Source organism: Marmota flaviventris, chromosome 7 (genome assembly GCF_047511675.1).
Source record: "Marmota flaviventris isolate mMarFla1 chromosome 7, mMarFla1.hap1, whole genome shotgun sequence".
Classification (NCBI taxonomy): domain Eukaryota; kingdom Metazoa; phylum Chordata; class Mammalia; order Rodentia; family Sciuridae; genus Marmota; species Marmota flaviventris.
In genome coordinates, this window is record NC_092504.1 from 2,498,435 (window position 1) to 2,512,857 (window position 14,423).

A 14,423-nucleotide genomic window follows, 5' to 3' on the forward strand; every position below is an offset into this window, starting at 1 on the left:
GGGACCAGTTATGCCAGTGCACACTCATGGTCCAGTTGAACATTGGTGACAGGATAGAGAGAGAGCCACAAGAGTAGGACTTGGCTGGGTACTGGAAGAGTCTCTGGAGCCTTTGTGAGAAACCACAGTAGCTTTGCTGTGGGTCTTATTCTCCTTCACACCTGATGCACTGCTGCAGGGGCCCTCCAGAAGGCAGGGCAAACCAAGGGGGCGTTGGTGCTGTGTAACCCTGTGGTGTGCTGTGGCTTTGAGCACAGACAGGTAGTGCTGGCTCCTATAAGTTGCTGCCTGGCCCTGCCCACCCACTGCCCGGTGCCTCTGGTCTCCAGTACCTGCAGGTGTTCATCATCAGGTGCAGAGCAGGGCCATCTTGGGGTTCTCTGATTTGGGTTAAAGTCCTGCCTGCTATCCCCACCTATTAGCCTTAAGCCCATTTCCAAACTCCCGAGCCTTGGCTTCTTTTTCTCTGCTCTGTGTGTATGTGTGTTTCTAAAAACTTAGTTTTACTTTTCTGAGAGGATGATGATAACCTTTTGAAAAGGATGTAGGGAATCTTGCCTCTGCCTTAGGCCTCTATCTCTACCTTCATCGACAGTTTAGGACCTGTTTGAAAAAAGCAGCCATTGAAATTGGGAAACTGGAGTTGGATTCAGCATTATTATTACAAGGCCTGGAAGGGAGATGAGGTCTTGTAGGCCTGGCTGCCCTCAGGTTCCCTGTTGTTTGAGAAGGTCTGGAGTCAATTTCCAATTCAGTGTGAAGCCCTTGGTGCCGATGCCTTGGGGCAGTGGCTTCAAGCCTTGTTGATGAAGTGCCATTCTGGTGCTTTCTCATGGTCTGACCATGGTACTGACAATTTCTCTTGAGGGGAAGTAACGAAGAAGTCTAGGCAAAGAATTTTCTAATTCCTAATAAAATTTTTCTTATGTTGTTACTTCTTTATTTCAAGTTTTATGAGTTTCTAAAACATTAAGTTCAGTTTTATTTTACAAATTTTCTATTCTTTTTCTTTATATAAACATAATGTGGGGCTGGGGATGTGGCTCAAGCGGTAGCGTGCTCACCTGGCATGCGTGAGGCCCGGGTTCGAACCTCAGCACCACATACAAACAAAGATGTTGTATCCGCCAAAAACTAAAAAATAAATATTGAAAAAATTCTCTCTCTCTCTCTCTTTCTTTAAAAAAAATAAATAAAAAAAAATAAACATAATGTGCACTTATTTTAGAAAAAATATATATATATACATATATTTACATATATGTATATATAAAACAACCTTGGCTTTGTGAATCAGGTTTTGAAAATAGAATTTTTTTTTCTGTTCCAGACTCCTTTTAGTTTTGGCATGAATCATAGGACACCACCCTACCCCGCTGGGGATTATTGTCTTCTGTGCAGAAGTGAACGGAAAGACCCTTCATTCTTAGAGAGTGGAGTTAAGACTGCGAGCAAATTGGCCCTTTCCATGGCACCCAAGGGCAACAGCGTGCTGCACCTGCCGCTGTGGGTGTGCCCGGACTGCCGGAGAACTGTGGAGAAGGAGGAGAGGCATGGCGGCCTTGACCAGCCGGTGAGTGGCTGCCAGCGCAAGCAGGCTCATCGCCCTCTCTGTGGGATGTGGGTTAACTGGCAGCAAGAGGAAAGAAGCTGCACCTGCTTTTAGGGTACTCCCTTCTGCACCGTCTTCTGGCCTAAATTCCACCCTCCCGACCTTCATGGCCACAGGTACAGGAGGTGGTGGGCATCTGCTCTCCTTATTGGGACAGTCAATAAGCTTGTGGTCCCTGGCTGATTTTGACTTTCTTAGTTCAAGCTTAGGATTTCTTTCATGGTGCAGTTCCCTACAAAGCTGGTAGGCCTTTTGTGTGTTTAGTTCTAGACAATTCCATGGGCTGCTAACTCACCTGAAATTGTTCCTAGCATTTGATTCTTAAGCCTGGCCTTCTCCCTTTGCTTTATCCTATGCCACAGGTTCTGGAGGCTATCTTGAAGCTGTTGAGGTAGGGTGGGGCCCTTCTTCTCATCTTGGACCTAGAATGAGTCTTAGTGGGCCCTTGTTCTAAAAATGCTTTGAGATCTATTGTTTAGGTTCCAGGAGTTGGCTTTTGTAACCATTTAAGGCCCCACATCTATTCCCAATTTCTGCTTGCAAGCAACTAATTGTTTTCTGAGCTCTATCTTTTCTGATCTATATGTGGCCAGTAAAAGGCAACAATCAAGCTGTGACTGTGGCTCAGTGGTAGAGTGCTTACCTAGCATCTGTGAGGCAATGGGTTCGACCCTCAGCACCACATAAAAATAAATAAATGGAATAAAAAGGTATTGTGTCCATCTACAACTAAAAATATTAATTAAAAAAAAAAAAAAAGCAACAATCACTGCCTTCTGTTTTCTAAGGTGGGACTACTTTCCAGTTAGTCCCAGTGACAGTCAAGGAGCATTTGGCTGCAGTGCTGGTGGCTCTTCATACCCTGAGCTTCACCTGCTTCTTTGCTGCTGCTACCCAGCTGTTCAGCCAGGGATTCCTTGAGGGCAGTATCCTGAATAGTAGGCTTTAAGTCGCTAAACCTTGGGCCTCATTGTTTACTAAACTAAAGGTAGCTTTCCCACTCAGCCCCCTCTTACAAGCCCATTTCCTGCATTATTTCTATTCGTTTGAATTTTCCCTTAATTGTCTCCTCTTTCTTCTTTACTGGAATTTAATTGAAGGCAACCAGCCACCCCTCCCCCCCTTTTTTTTGCCAAGAGCAGTCTGATGCATATTAGGTACTTCAGAATATTTGAATTAATGAGTAAGCAAATGATGAACAAAGGAGTGAATGCACTGACCCTCATTAGAGATTAAAACTAGAGCCCAGGTTTAACCCTCGGTAATGCCCCTCTAAAAAAGAGAGAGTTTATAGTCAATCTGAAGTTTTTTTCCCCCTTAGACATTTTGCTTTTATTGTTTTAAAAATTTATTGGTTTGTTTTATTTTGTTGCTGGGAATTGAACCTGGTGTGCTTTACCTCTGAGCCACATCCCTAGCCCTCTTTATTTTTTTTTAATTTTTTGAGACAGGGACTTGCTAAGTTCCTGAGGCTGACTTTGAACTTGTGATCCTTCTGCCTCAGCCTCCCAAGTACTGGGATTGTAGGTATGCGCCACCACACACAAAAAATGACACATTCTATTGTCATTTTTCATGTGATAATTTTCTGTGTCCACTTAAAAGTATTTGGTATTTCCCTCATTATTTAAATGGAAGACTGTTTAGATTACAGATGTCAGTTTGTTTCCTATTCTCTTCCAGTCCATGTTCTAAGTCCTTCCATTGGCTAAAGGTATTTATTTATTGTTTTTTTTCTTTTTGGTTTTTGGTTTTTGTGTTTCCTGAACATTGTCATCTTTCCTTCCTGTTCCAGCCCTTTTCTGGTATTTAGCCTGTCTGTGCCCTTGGGAATACTGCTGCTGTCCCCAGTACACAGGCCTGTGGCATTGCCTCTGTTTCACATCATCAGTTGTGCTTTGGAGCCTCTTGTGCTCTGGCTGGCAGTTGTCCTGATCACGATCATCTGTCCAGTGAGGCTTTCTCCCCCCACACAAAATAGCAACCACAACCTCTACGGAGCTGCAGTGCTGGCATATGTGTGCCCATGGACTACCCATTGCCTTTGTAGATAGACTTCTTTGTGGACACTGGTTTTAGATCACTGATATTTTAAAATTATGATGATTTACATACAGTAAAAATTCACCACTTTTAAAAAATATTTTATTTTTTAGTTATAGATGGACACGATATCTTTATTTTTTATGTGGTACTGAGGATCAAACCCAGGGCCTCACATGTTCTAGGCGAGCGCTCTACCGCTGACCCACAACTCCAGCCCTCACCCTTTTTTCTTTAAAAATAAAAATAAAACCACAAAAATTTCTCTTTATCAGGGTTAAGATACAGAAAGAACATTTGCATCGCCTTGTAAAGATCCCTTGTTCCCCTTGGTAGTCAGTATTTGGCCTCTACTCTGGTCCCTTGTAATCATGGACCTGATTTCCTCCACGGTTCTGCTTTTTCTAGAGTGTTCCATAAACTCTGTCATTTGGCACAACATTCTGGAGGGTCATCCATGTTGTTGGATGTGTCAGTAGTTTGTTTCTTTTTATTGTTGAAAGCATTGTGCAGATACACCAGTTTACCCATTCCCCAATTAATTGATGGATCTTTGGGTGGTTTGCAGAATTGGGCTGTTTTGTAAAAAGCTGTGAAGGATATTTTTATACAGGCCTTTCTGTGGACATTCTATTGGCTTGTTGCTGCATTGGTTTGCTAGAATTTTACCAAGGACTTTGCTTCTGTGCCCATGAAAAATGTCTGCCTATACTCTAGTCTTGCAATGTTCAGGAAAGAAGTTAAAATGTGTCCCTGTGGGCTGGGGTTTTGGTTCAGTGAACCAACATGCCTAACATGGATGAAGCACTGGGTTTGACCCTCAGCACCGCATAAAAGTAAATAAACAAAATAAAGGCATTATATCCATCTACAACTAAAAAAACAAAAATTAAAAATAAAAAGTGTGTCCCCGTTTCTTCTCCCTTTTGGGGAGAGATCTGTGCAGAATTGATACCACATTTCCTTAAGCATTCTTGCGCTCTGCTTATTTCTTTCTGTTAGGTCAACTATAGACAGTAGAGAGCGGGCCCCAGCCTGAGGGAGCTACTGGCTGTGCATCTGTGAGGCTGAGTGAGCCCTTTGGCTGGATTGTCTGCAATGGTGTGTGCTGCACCCTTGTATCTCTGTGGACCTGGGGTTGGGTCTTTCTCTACTTTCTACTTGACATAGTTCACTTTTTCAGCCTGAGTTGGGGCAGCCCTGTGTTTGGGGCCTCAAGGGCAACTTTCCTGGCAAGTTGCCCCTGCCCCATCAACCAGATTCTGCCTTGTTTCTGCAGGGGTCTGGCCTTCACTTTTCTCTGTGCTGGTCTACTGCCTCTTTCTAGTACAGAGAGCTGTTCCTCTCCTCTCAGCCACTGGATAAGGCTTGACCCTGGGCATAGGGTGCCTGCCCTCCCCAGCCCTAAAGGCTTTTGCTTCCTATAGAAGAAAGATTGGTCAGCAAGGTGGGTGGCTTCTTTTGCAGTCTTCCTGGGAATCCTTCGGGGCTTCCAGGGGTTATATTCCTGGCTGGCTACACTTATTAAGCTGTTTTTTTCCCCCTGCTTTTATGGCCTCCTTCTATATTCTTTACTTTGCCAGAGGCAAAACAGGGTGTCCCTTTCTCCTTGGAAGGGCTTATTGCCCCTTGTTGTAAAATTCATCTGGTAGCCAGGTGGGTCACTTCTGTTCTTGGTTTGCCCCAAGTTAGATTTTATGAACTATGGTTCTGTCTCATTAGGGTGGGAGCTCTAAGAGCACTGTTCTCTTGCAGCTTTCTGACCCCCTACGGAAAGTGGGACTGAATTGTTCTTTTCTAGATACACATTGTGTGATTGCTGGTGGTCATAGTAGGTCAGTGGTGATTTTACCCCTGCCTCCCAGTTTCACATTGTGTATTTCCCCAGATTCACCTGTAGCCGCCCTTCTGTACATTCTCATGCCTGGACACCATTTCCAACGTTCAGCAGGTGTCTGGGCATGAGGCCTTTTCTGTGGCTCAAGTGCAGTGCTGTCTTCTGCTACCTTAGTTCTCTGACAGCCACATATGTCTCTAGGTGTGACTTCTGGTTGAGCTTTTTCAGTGAATAAAGTTAGTTTTGTTAAGTTACATTCTTAGGAGATGTTATAGTTATTTGTACAAAGTTATTTTCAATTCCTGTTTTATCTGCAGATGTTTGTTCTTCTTTTTTTTTTAATCTTTATTTAGAGTCATCCCCCCCCCCCAAAGAAACAACTTTTTCTTTTATATTTTAAAATTACATTTTAAGTACTGGGGATTGGATTCAGGCTGCTCTACATGAAGCTACATCCCCATCCCTTTTTATTTGTTATTTTAAGACAGGGTCTCGCTAGGTGGCCCAGGCTGGCCACAGCCTCAACACAGGAGTGTGTTTGCCACTGTGCCTGGAACAACTTTTTATATTAAAAATATTATTTCTTTATTTCATTAATTATTACTATTTTATATACAATATGTATATGTGCAGTTGGTTAATTAATGCTATGGTAGACATCATAGAAAAATTTTAGAGGCATGAAGGAGAAGTAGAGCAAAGTAAATTTCCTCCAGCATCTGCGTCTTCATCTTCTTTACCTCCAGAGGGCTCTGCTCCTGACAGGTGATTGTGTCTTCCTCCAGAATGTTTTCTTGGCAGGTGGTAATTGCAAACACCACAGTGTCTTGAGTTACAGAGGGCTCTCAGTGACTCAAGGATGTGTTCCCCCATTTCTCATTGCTCCCGAGGAAGGAGTTCCAGTGCCATAGCCAGGGAGGTACACACAGAAGCTGGATGCTGTCTGTTCTCTAGGTCTTTTCTGAGCGTTACCTAACAGTGATCTATAGAGCCTGAGCCTGGGCATTGACTCTTAGGGGAGTTGCATTCCTCCCCTCTGGGGAGCCCACAGACACTAGGGGAAGTTACTTGCTCTGTTCTCTTTGGTGCCCTATCACTCTTTTAAAATTTTAATCAGGTAGCCATAGCATTTCTGTTCTGACCTCACCTGGAGGCTGGTGGGAACTTGACCCAGGCTTAGCCTGCCTACTTTCCTCCTGTCTGATTGGCCGGCAGCCATAGGAAGCCACTCTGCCATCGTTACGCTATGTTGTTGGTGGCTACCACTAATCTAGATTTTTCTTCTTTACAGTTACTCTCCTGCCTTCCTACCTTGGATATTTACCTGTCAGTTTTCATTTTTTTGCTCTGATATGTGCTACAAACTTCTAATTACTGTTGTTGATTTTGAAATGGTAGTTTCATTGGCTCATTTTTAAGTATTACCTAGTTTTCATTAGTTGTTTTCACCCATGAACTATTTCAGAGTCTTTTAAGTGTCTAAATACCTATCTCTTGAATAATCTTTTTTTTTTTTTATCATAAGTATTATTTATTTTCATCAACATATCTTTTTTGTTTACAATTTTATAGGTTAAAATTCCATTGAAAATATTACTGAGTACAATGAGAGTAATAGTACTGATACTGAACCAATGACAAGCAGTGATAGATTTTTCAAAACTGATTAGATTTGTGCCATTAAATCTATAAAGAAGAAATGTCCTTAATAGACCATAAAGAATAAACTAGCATAAGGGAAGAAAATATTTTAAAATTAAGCACTTCTGAACAAAACATCTGTTTCTGACTACATACTTGACTTCTATAGATTACTAATATACAAGATGTGTTAAAAAATATGGAACGCTTCACGAATTTGCGTGTCATCCTTGCGCAGGGGCCATGCTAATCTTCTCTGTATCGTTCCAATTTTAGTATATGTGCTGCCGAAGCGAGCACTTGAATAATCTTTAATCATATTGACTTTTTAAAATTAAGTTTATTTTTCACTGATACATAAACATCAAAATTACACTAGTGGGGTGTTTTGATAACATGTACATTGTGTAATGTTTAAGTTAGATTAAACGTACCTGTCTCCAAAAACATGTATCTTTTTTTAATATATATATATATATATATATATATATATATAAATATAAATATAAATATAAATAAATTGTAGTTGGATACAATACCTTTTATTTTATGTATTTATTTTTATGTGGTGCTGAGGATTGAACCCCTAGCACGCCTCACATGTGCTAGGCAAGTACTCTACTGCTGAGCCACAACCCCAGCCCCCATTTATCTTTTTTTTTTTTCAATGGTGAAAACTTTGAAAATCCTTTCTTCTAGCTTTTTGAAATGGACAATATATCATTTTTGTCTCTAGTTACCTTACTATTGTGTAACACACCAGACCCTTTTGCTCTTTTCTAGCTAAAAAATTCAGTGCTGTCAATGTTGGAAATCATCTATATTACAGTATTTCTTTGCCAGTCATTTACAGTTGCTAATTCTGATGCATAGTTAAGGTTTTGTAAATGTTCTGCATGATCCTTTTCTCTGGGGTTGGGTGGAGGATTCTGTGGGCACCTGTTAACAGATTGTGAATTAAGTGCTTAAATCCTTGTTTTTGTGGTCATTGTTTCTTGTGTGCTTATTTTACCAATTTGAAATCAGTCAGAATCTCATACTCTGCATGTCTCTTTGTCTTTTTTTCCTTATAAATATTTCCAGTTTTGCTGTGCATTTTTGCAGTTATGCTAGACAACCACAGCTTGAAGACATTGTATCTTGGTACTTCCTTTCTTTGCTGCCCTGGAGCCTTCTAGGGTGTTCTTTTCTCCTTAAGGTGATTTTGGGTGTTGATCTGTTGCTTCTAAAGCACTTGCCCTCCCTCCTTCTTGCACCCTTTCCTTCTCGGAGAAGTGTGTTTTTGGCATTTGAGTATAGTCAGCAGAGGGGTAAACTATTTGGTTTCACTGAGTGTCTGCTTCTGGTTTTGTTTTGTTTTTTCACTGTATGGACACAATATCTTTATTTTATTTATTTATTCTTATGTGGTGCTGAGGATTGAACTCAGTGCCTCACACATGCTAGGCAAGCGCTCTACCATTGAGCCCCAGCTCCAGCCCGAGTGTCTGCTTCTTAATGGTGAAATTGTTCTTTGCTATAATTGCTAATGTATTTGTTAGTGCCACCACTGGTCAAACATCAGATGTTGCCTTTATCCTAGGTCCCGCACCTGGCCCTCCTCGAAGCTTGCCCCATGTGCTGTTTCTCATCCTCTTGCCTGTGTTGCTTATATCACTTAAGTGTTTAAACACTGTAGTTTGATTTTCCTGGTGTTTTGAATTTTGTAAAAATATAATCATGCTGTGTCCAGTTATGCTCTAGATTCACACATGTTGTCATTCCTCCATTTCCATTGCTATGCACTGTTTACCTTTGGAAACACACTGTGTTTTCATTTCCAGATTTTTGCCATTAAGAGCTATCCTCTTGACACACAGAGTAGCATATTGTGTTGTCTTAGAAGGAGGGAAGGAGGGGCTGGGGTTGTGGCTCAGCAGTAGAGTGCTTGCCTAGCACAGGTGAGGCCCTGGGTTCGATACTACATACAAACAAATAGATAAATTAAAGATATTATGTCCGTCTACAACTAAAAAAATTAAATATTTTTTTTTAAAAAAAGGAGGGAAGGAGTTGCTATGTCATAGGGGATTTATATAATTAACTGATGGCATATTAAGATCAATAGCACATTTGAAAATAAAAATTATTTTCCAAACCAAAAATAATTTTGTGAGTAGAGTGGCACTGTATTTTATTTTTGTTGCAAATTTCTTTAATGTTTGGATAATAGAAGAAAGCTGGGCTCTTCTATGTGCTTTTGTGTTTAGTCTCTTGGTGATAGGTTACCTTGATTGAAGTAAATGAAAAAAATTTAATGGCTTTCAGATAATTTTGAGTTTTCTACTTTAAGCTACCAAACAGCCTTCCTGCCTGCCTACCTGCCTTGATTCTTCCTAGGGATTGAACCCAGGAGTACTCTACTGCTGAGCTACATCTCCAACCTTTTTTATTTTTATTTCGAGACAAAGTCTTGATAGGTTGCCCAGGCTGGCCTTAAACTTGCTTCTTCCTGCCTTGGCTTCCTGAATAGCTGGATTATAGTTGTGTGCTGTCTTGTGGAAGTGAAAATTTCTCAATGGTTAATTACTACCTGGAGTCTGAAACTGATCAGTAATCTTTTCTGACTCTATTGTATTAAGATTCATTGATCAGCTGGGCATGGTGGCACACTCCTGTAATCCCAGTGGCTTGGGAGACGAGACAAGAGGATTGTGAGTTCAACAGCGAGACACTAAGTAGCTCAATGAGACCTTGTCTCTAAATAAAATACAAAATAGGGTTGGGTTTGGGGCTCAGTGGTTGAGTGTACCACTGAGTTCAATCCCTGGGACCCCCTCCAAAAAAAAAAAAAAAAAGATCCATTGGTCTGTCTCACCCTCTGAATGGATCTCTTACTCACATGTAGTTTTGTAACATTGCTTGTTAGTCATTTACAAAATGGTTTCTCCAGTTGAGCAGATCTTCCTGATGTGGACATCTTTCATTGTACTGTCTTAAGGCATCATTGGCCATTGTCTTTAGGGAAAACTTTCAAGCTTATAGAGGCAGGTACAAGCTTTCCCAAGTTCTGATCTTTTCCTTTTCCTCTCTTTCCTTGCTCTCCTTCCTTCCTTCCTTCCTTCCTTCCTTTCCAGGGATTGAACCTAGGGGCGCTTAACCACTGAGCTGTATACCCAGTCACCACTCCCACTTTTGAGGGACATGATAGTTTATTTTTTAAAAATTGTACCACACTGATCATGAAGACAAGCATGCACATGATAATGACATTTTTTATTGGATCCCCTAGCCTTTTTTTTTGTACCAGGGATTGAACTCAGGGGCACTGACCACTAAGCCATATCCCCAGCCCGATTTCATATTTTATTTAGAGACAGAGTCTTACTGAGTTTCTTAGCACCTCGCCTATGCTGCCTCAACCCCACAAGCCACTGGGATTACAGGTGTGCACCACCGAGCCCGGCCCTTTTTTATATTATATTATATTTTATATTTTTTAAATATTTTTTTTTTTAGTTTTAGGTGGATACAATATCTTTATTTTTATGTGGTGCTGAGGATCAAACCCAGTGCCTTGCTCATGCCAAGCGACCGCGCTACCACTTGAGCCACATCCCCAGCCCTTACATTTTATTTAGAGATAGGGTCTCGCTGAATTACTTAGGGCCTCATTAATTTGCTGAGACTGGCTTTGAACTTTCAATTCTCCTGTCTCAGCCTCCTGAGCCAGTGGGGTTATGGGCATCCATCACTGTGCCCAGTCCCAAGTTCTGATCTTTGTTCAGAAAAATTATGATTATGAGAAAGCTCAGATTTTATGATAAGCCACACATAGTGTCAGTTGTTTTCCTTGAACTGACAGGCTCATTTTGTTCGTTTTTGGGAACTATCTGACAAATATCCAAGTCTAGATCACTATAGTTTGGTCCGCCAGTCCTCCTCATCCTCCTCCCCTCTTCCCCTCCTCCCCCTCCCCCCTCTCCCCTTCCCCTCCCCCTCCCTCTCCCCTCCTCCTCCTCCCCCTTCTCCCCTCCCCTCTCCCCTCCTCCTCCTCCCCCTTCTCCCCTCCCCTCTCCTCCTCCTCCTTCTGACACAATACCATTTTAACTTTATTTGTATGTGGTGCTGAGGATTGAACCCAGTGCATCACTCGAGCTAGGTAAGTGCTCTATCACTGAGCCACGACCCCAGCTCCTGTCAGTCATTTTTTCAAGTAAAATTGGCATTTCATGGGCTCAGTGGAGTGTTGTGCCCGCAGTGCATCATGCCTTTCCAGAGTAGCCCTCAATGGGAAGGCTGCAGAGTGCTTTGTGTGCACTCCCTGTTTCATCCCTCAGAATACTGAGAAGACTTGTATTTAGTGGTTGAGAACTAATATAGATGGTGACTTACTACCTCAGGGACATTGTTCGTAGAGCTGTCTTTTCCATTGAAAGCCTGAGTGTGTGGCCAGGGGGAGCCCAGTGGCACTAGTGCTTCACTCCCTCATGCTTGTCAGGGTGCTGGTGTTTGCCACCATTGCATTTGCTAGTGTAGACACGAGCACAGTGAGAAAGCAGAGGTATTCATATGGCAGTGGCTTTGACTAGTGGACCCGCCAAAGGGTATTAGGGCACACTATTGTTTCAAATTTTTTGTTTTTATTGGCTTATGGGATTTCATTATATATATGGAATATATGTAAAACATTTATATGTAGTCTTAGTATGTTCATACTTATATATTCCCTTTATTGTTTATTTTTCACTTGTATTTATGTTGGCTTTTATGAACATAGATTTTTTTTTCTTTCTTGGCATTAGGGATTTAAACTCAGAGCTGCTCTATCACTGAACTATATCCTCACCCCTTTTTATTTTTGAGACAGGGTCTTACTAAGTTGCCCAAGCTGCCCTTGAACTTGTGATTTTTCTGCCTTAGTCTCCACTGTCACTGGGATTAAAGGAGTATATCACCATGCCTAGCCAAAAGTTTTAAATTTTTATCAGTACAATTGATCTCTTTTTTTTTTTTTTTTTTGGAAATCATGGATACCCAGGGTTATTAAAGATTTTTGCCGTGTGTGTGTGTGTGTTTTAAAGAGAGGAAAGAATTATTTATTTATTTTAGTTGTAGGTAGACACAGTATCTTTATTTGTTTTTATGAGGTGCTGAGGATTGAACCCCGTGCCTCATACATACAAGGCAGATGCTCTACCACTGAGCTATAACCCCATCTCTTGCCCTTTGTTTTTGTTTTACATGTCTTCAGGGTTTAGCTTGTACTCTTATGTCTATGATCCAATTTTTAAAAATATATTTTTTAGGTATAGATGGACACAACACAAAACCTTTATTTCTATGTGGTGCTGAGGATCAAACCCCGGTCCCACCCGTGCTAGGTGAGCCCTCTACCACTGAGCCACAGTCCCAGCCCCTATGATCCATTTGAGCAAAGCTTTGTATCTGTTGAAAAGGGAGGATTGGGCTGGAGATGTAGCTCAAGCCGTAACGTGCTCGCCTGGCATGCGTGGGGCGCTGGGTTCGATCCTCAGCACCACATAAAATTAAAATAAAGATGTTGTGTCGACCGAAAACTGAAAAATAAATATTAAAAAAAAAAGAAAAAGGGAGGATTGTGGGCATCCATTTGCATGTGATACTCAGTTATTCCAGGACTGTTTGTTGAAAAAACAAAATTTTCTTGCCCATTACCTTGGCACATTTGTTAAGTTCCGGGCCAGCTTTAGCAACTTAGCAAGACTTTGTCTCAAAATAAGAAATAAAAAGGGCTGGGAATGTAGCTCAGTGGTAGAGCACCCCTGGACTCAATTTCCAATAATCCCCAGCCCCCAAAATCTAAAGATCTCTTTCTTCCTTCCTTTCTTATTTTATTTTATTTGTACTAGGGATGGAACTGAGGGGCACTCAGCTACTAAGCCACATCCCCAGCCCCCCCCCTTTTTTTAAAGAGAGAGAGAGAAATAATTTTTTAATATTTATTTTTTAGTTTTTGGTAGACACAACATCTTTATTTTTATGAGGTGCTGAGGATCGAACCCAGCGCCCCGCACATGCCAGGCGAGCGAGCTACCACTTGAGCCACATCCCCAGTACCCCCAGACCCCCAGCCCTTTTGTGTATATATATATATATATATATATTATATATATATATATATTTTATTTTGTGATAGGGCCTTGCTAAATTGTTTAGGGCCTCACTAAGTTGCTGAGACTGGCCTTTGAACTTGGTGATTTTTTGTTTCAGCCTTGGAAGTTCCTGGGATCATAGGCGTGTGCCACTGCTGCTGGCTACAAATCTGTTTCTTGAATCCATTTTGTGCGTATAATGAATGTCCTGATTCCTGAAAGAATGAATCATGAAATTCTGTAGTAGATGTCCTCTACCTTCTTTTCCTGTAAAAGATGTCCACTTCTGTTTTGACCTACAAAAGTGTTTTAGATATTCCAAATGCTTTCATTTCCACATAAAATTTAGAATCAGCATGTCAGTTTCTACCCAAAAAAAAAAAAAAAAAAAAAACCCTGATAGGATTTGAATTGCATTGTGTTGAATCTCTAGGTTAATTTTTAAGAAGAATTGACATCTTAACAATACCAAGTCTTCTAGTCCACAACTCTTTATTATGATATCATGATCTTTTTTTTAATATTTATTTTTTAGGAGTAGTTGGACACAATACCTTTATTTTGTTTATTTTTATGTGGTCCTGAGGATCGAACCCAGGCCCTCGCATGTGCTCGACGAGTACTCTACCGCTGAGCCACAACCCCAGCCCCTGGTATCATGATCTTTTAATTCTGTTTTTAGTATTGCTTTGTAGGTAGTATTCTTTTTGCAAAGTATTTAGTATTTTTTCTTTACTATTTTAAATGGACTTCTTAGAAGTTTCAGTATCCAGCTGTTTATTGCTAGTGTATAAAAATGTAATTTTTTTTGGTACTGTATGTATCACATTGTGATAAACACATTCACCTGTCGAAACTCAAAGAATGGCCTGAGACAACAGGCACAGAGAAGGCTATTAATGACAGTCTTGCAAGAGTGGGTGTCAGGGTGAGCAGGCACACCCAGACCAGTCACAATCAGCATTTCATTCCCTAGTGCACAAGGTCCCTTTCTTTGTGCCTCATTGGCTAAGTGCCATGGGTGCGCAGTCTTCCCAAACTTCCCCTAGGTTTTGTTCTCTTATTGGGTTATTTAAAGAAATGCACCTTTTGCTTATCCCGCCTCCCTTTGTCTCTCTTGGGGTAAGTGAACTTATGATTTATCTTGGTTGGTCAGGTTGACTCCTTACCCTACCCC

General features: G+C 41.1%; 1 protein-coding gene and 1 non-coding gene across 8 annotated transcripts in view; one reads left to right on the forward strand and one right to left on the reverse strand.

Annotated features, from left to right (window-relative positions):
- Fam193a (family with sequence similarity 193 member A) overlaps positions 1-14,423 on the forward strand; it is a 148,052-nt gene that overhangs the window by 54,664 nt on the left and 78,965 nt on the right. For 4 of the 7 annotated variants that reach the window (XR_011707938.1, XM_071614093.1, XM_071614094.1 and 1 more), the window contains exon 2: positions 1,331-1,573. The exons of 2 other annotated variants lie outside the window; for them this stretch is intronic. Coding sequence is in view for 4 of the 5 variants with exons in the window: in XM_071614093.1 (XP_071470194.1) it covers positions 1,349-1,573 (225 nt within the window). In the remaining variant the exon portion in view is untranslated. Of the gene's footprint in view, positions 1-1,330; positions 1,574-14,423 lie in introns of those variants that run through there. One more of the 7 variants, XM_071614095.1, reaches the window with a different exon arrangement.
- Positions 7,327-7,433, reverse strand: LOC139706608 (U6 spliceosomal RNA). The gene has a single exon (XR_011708232.1). It is a non-coding gene; the product is annotated as a U6 spliceosomal RNA (small nuclear RNA).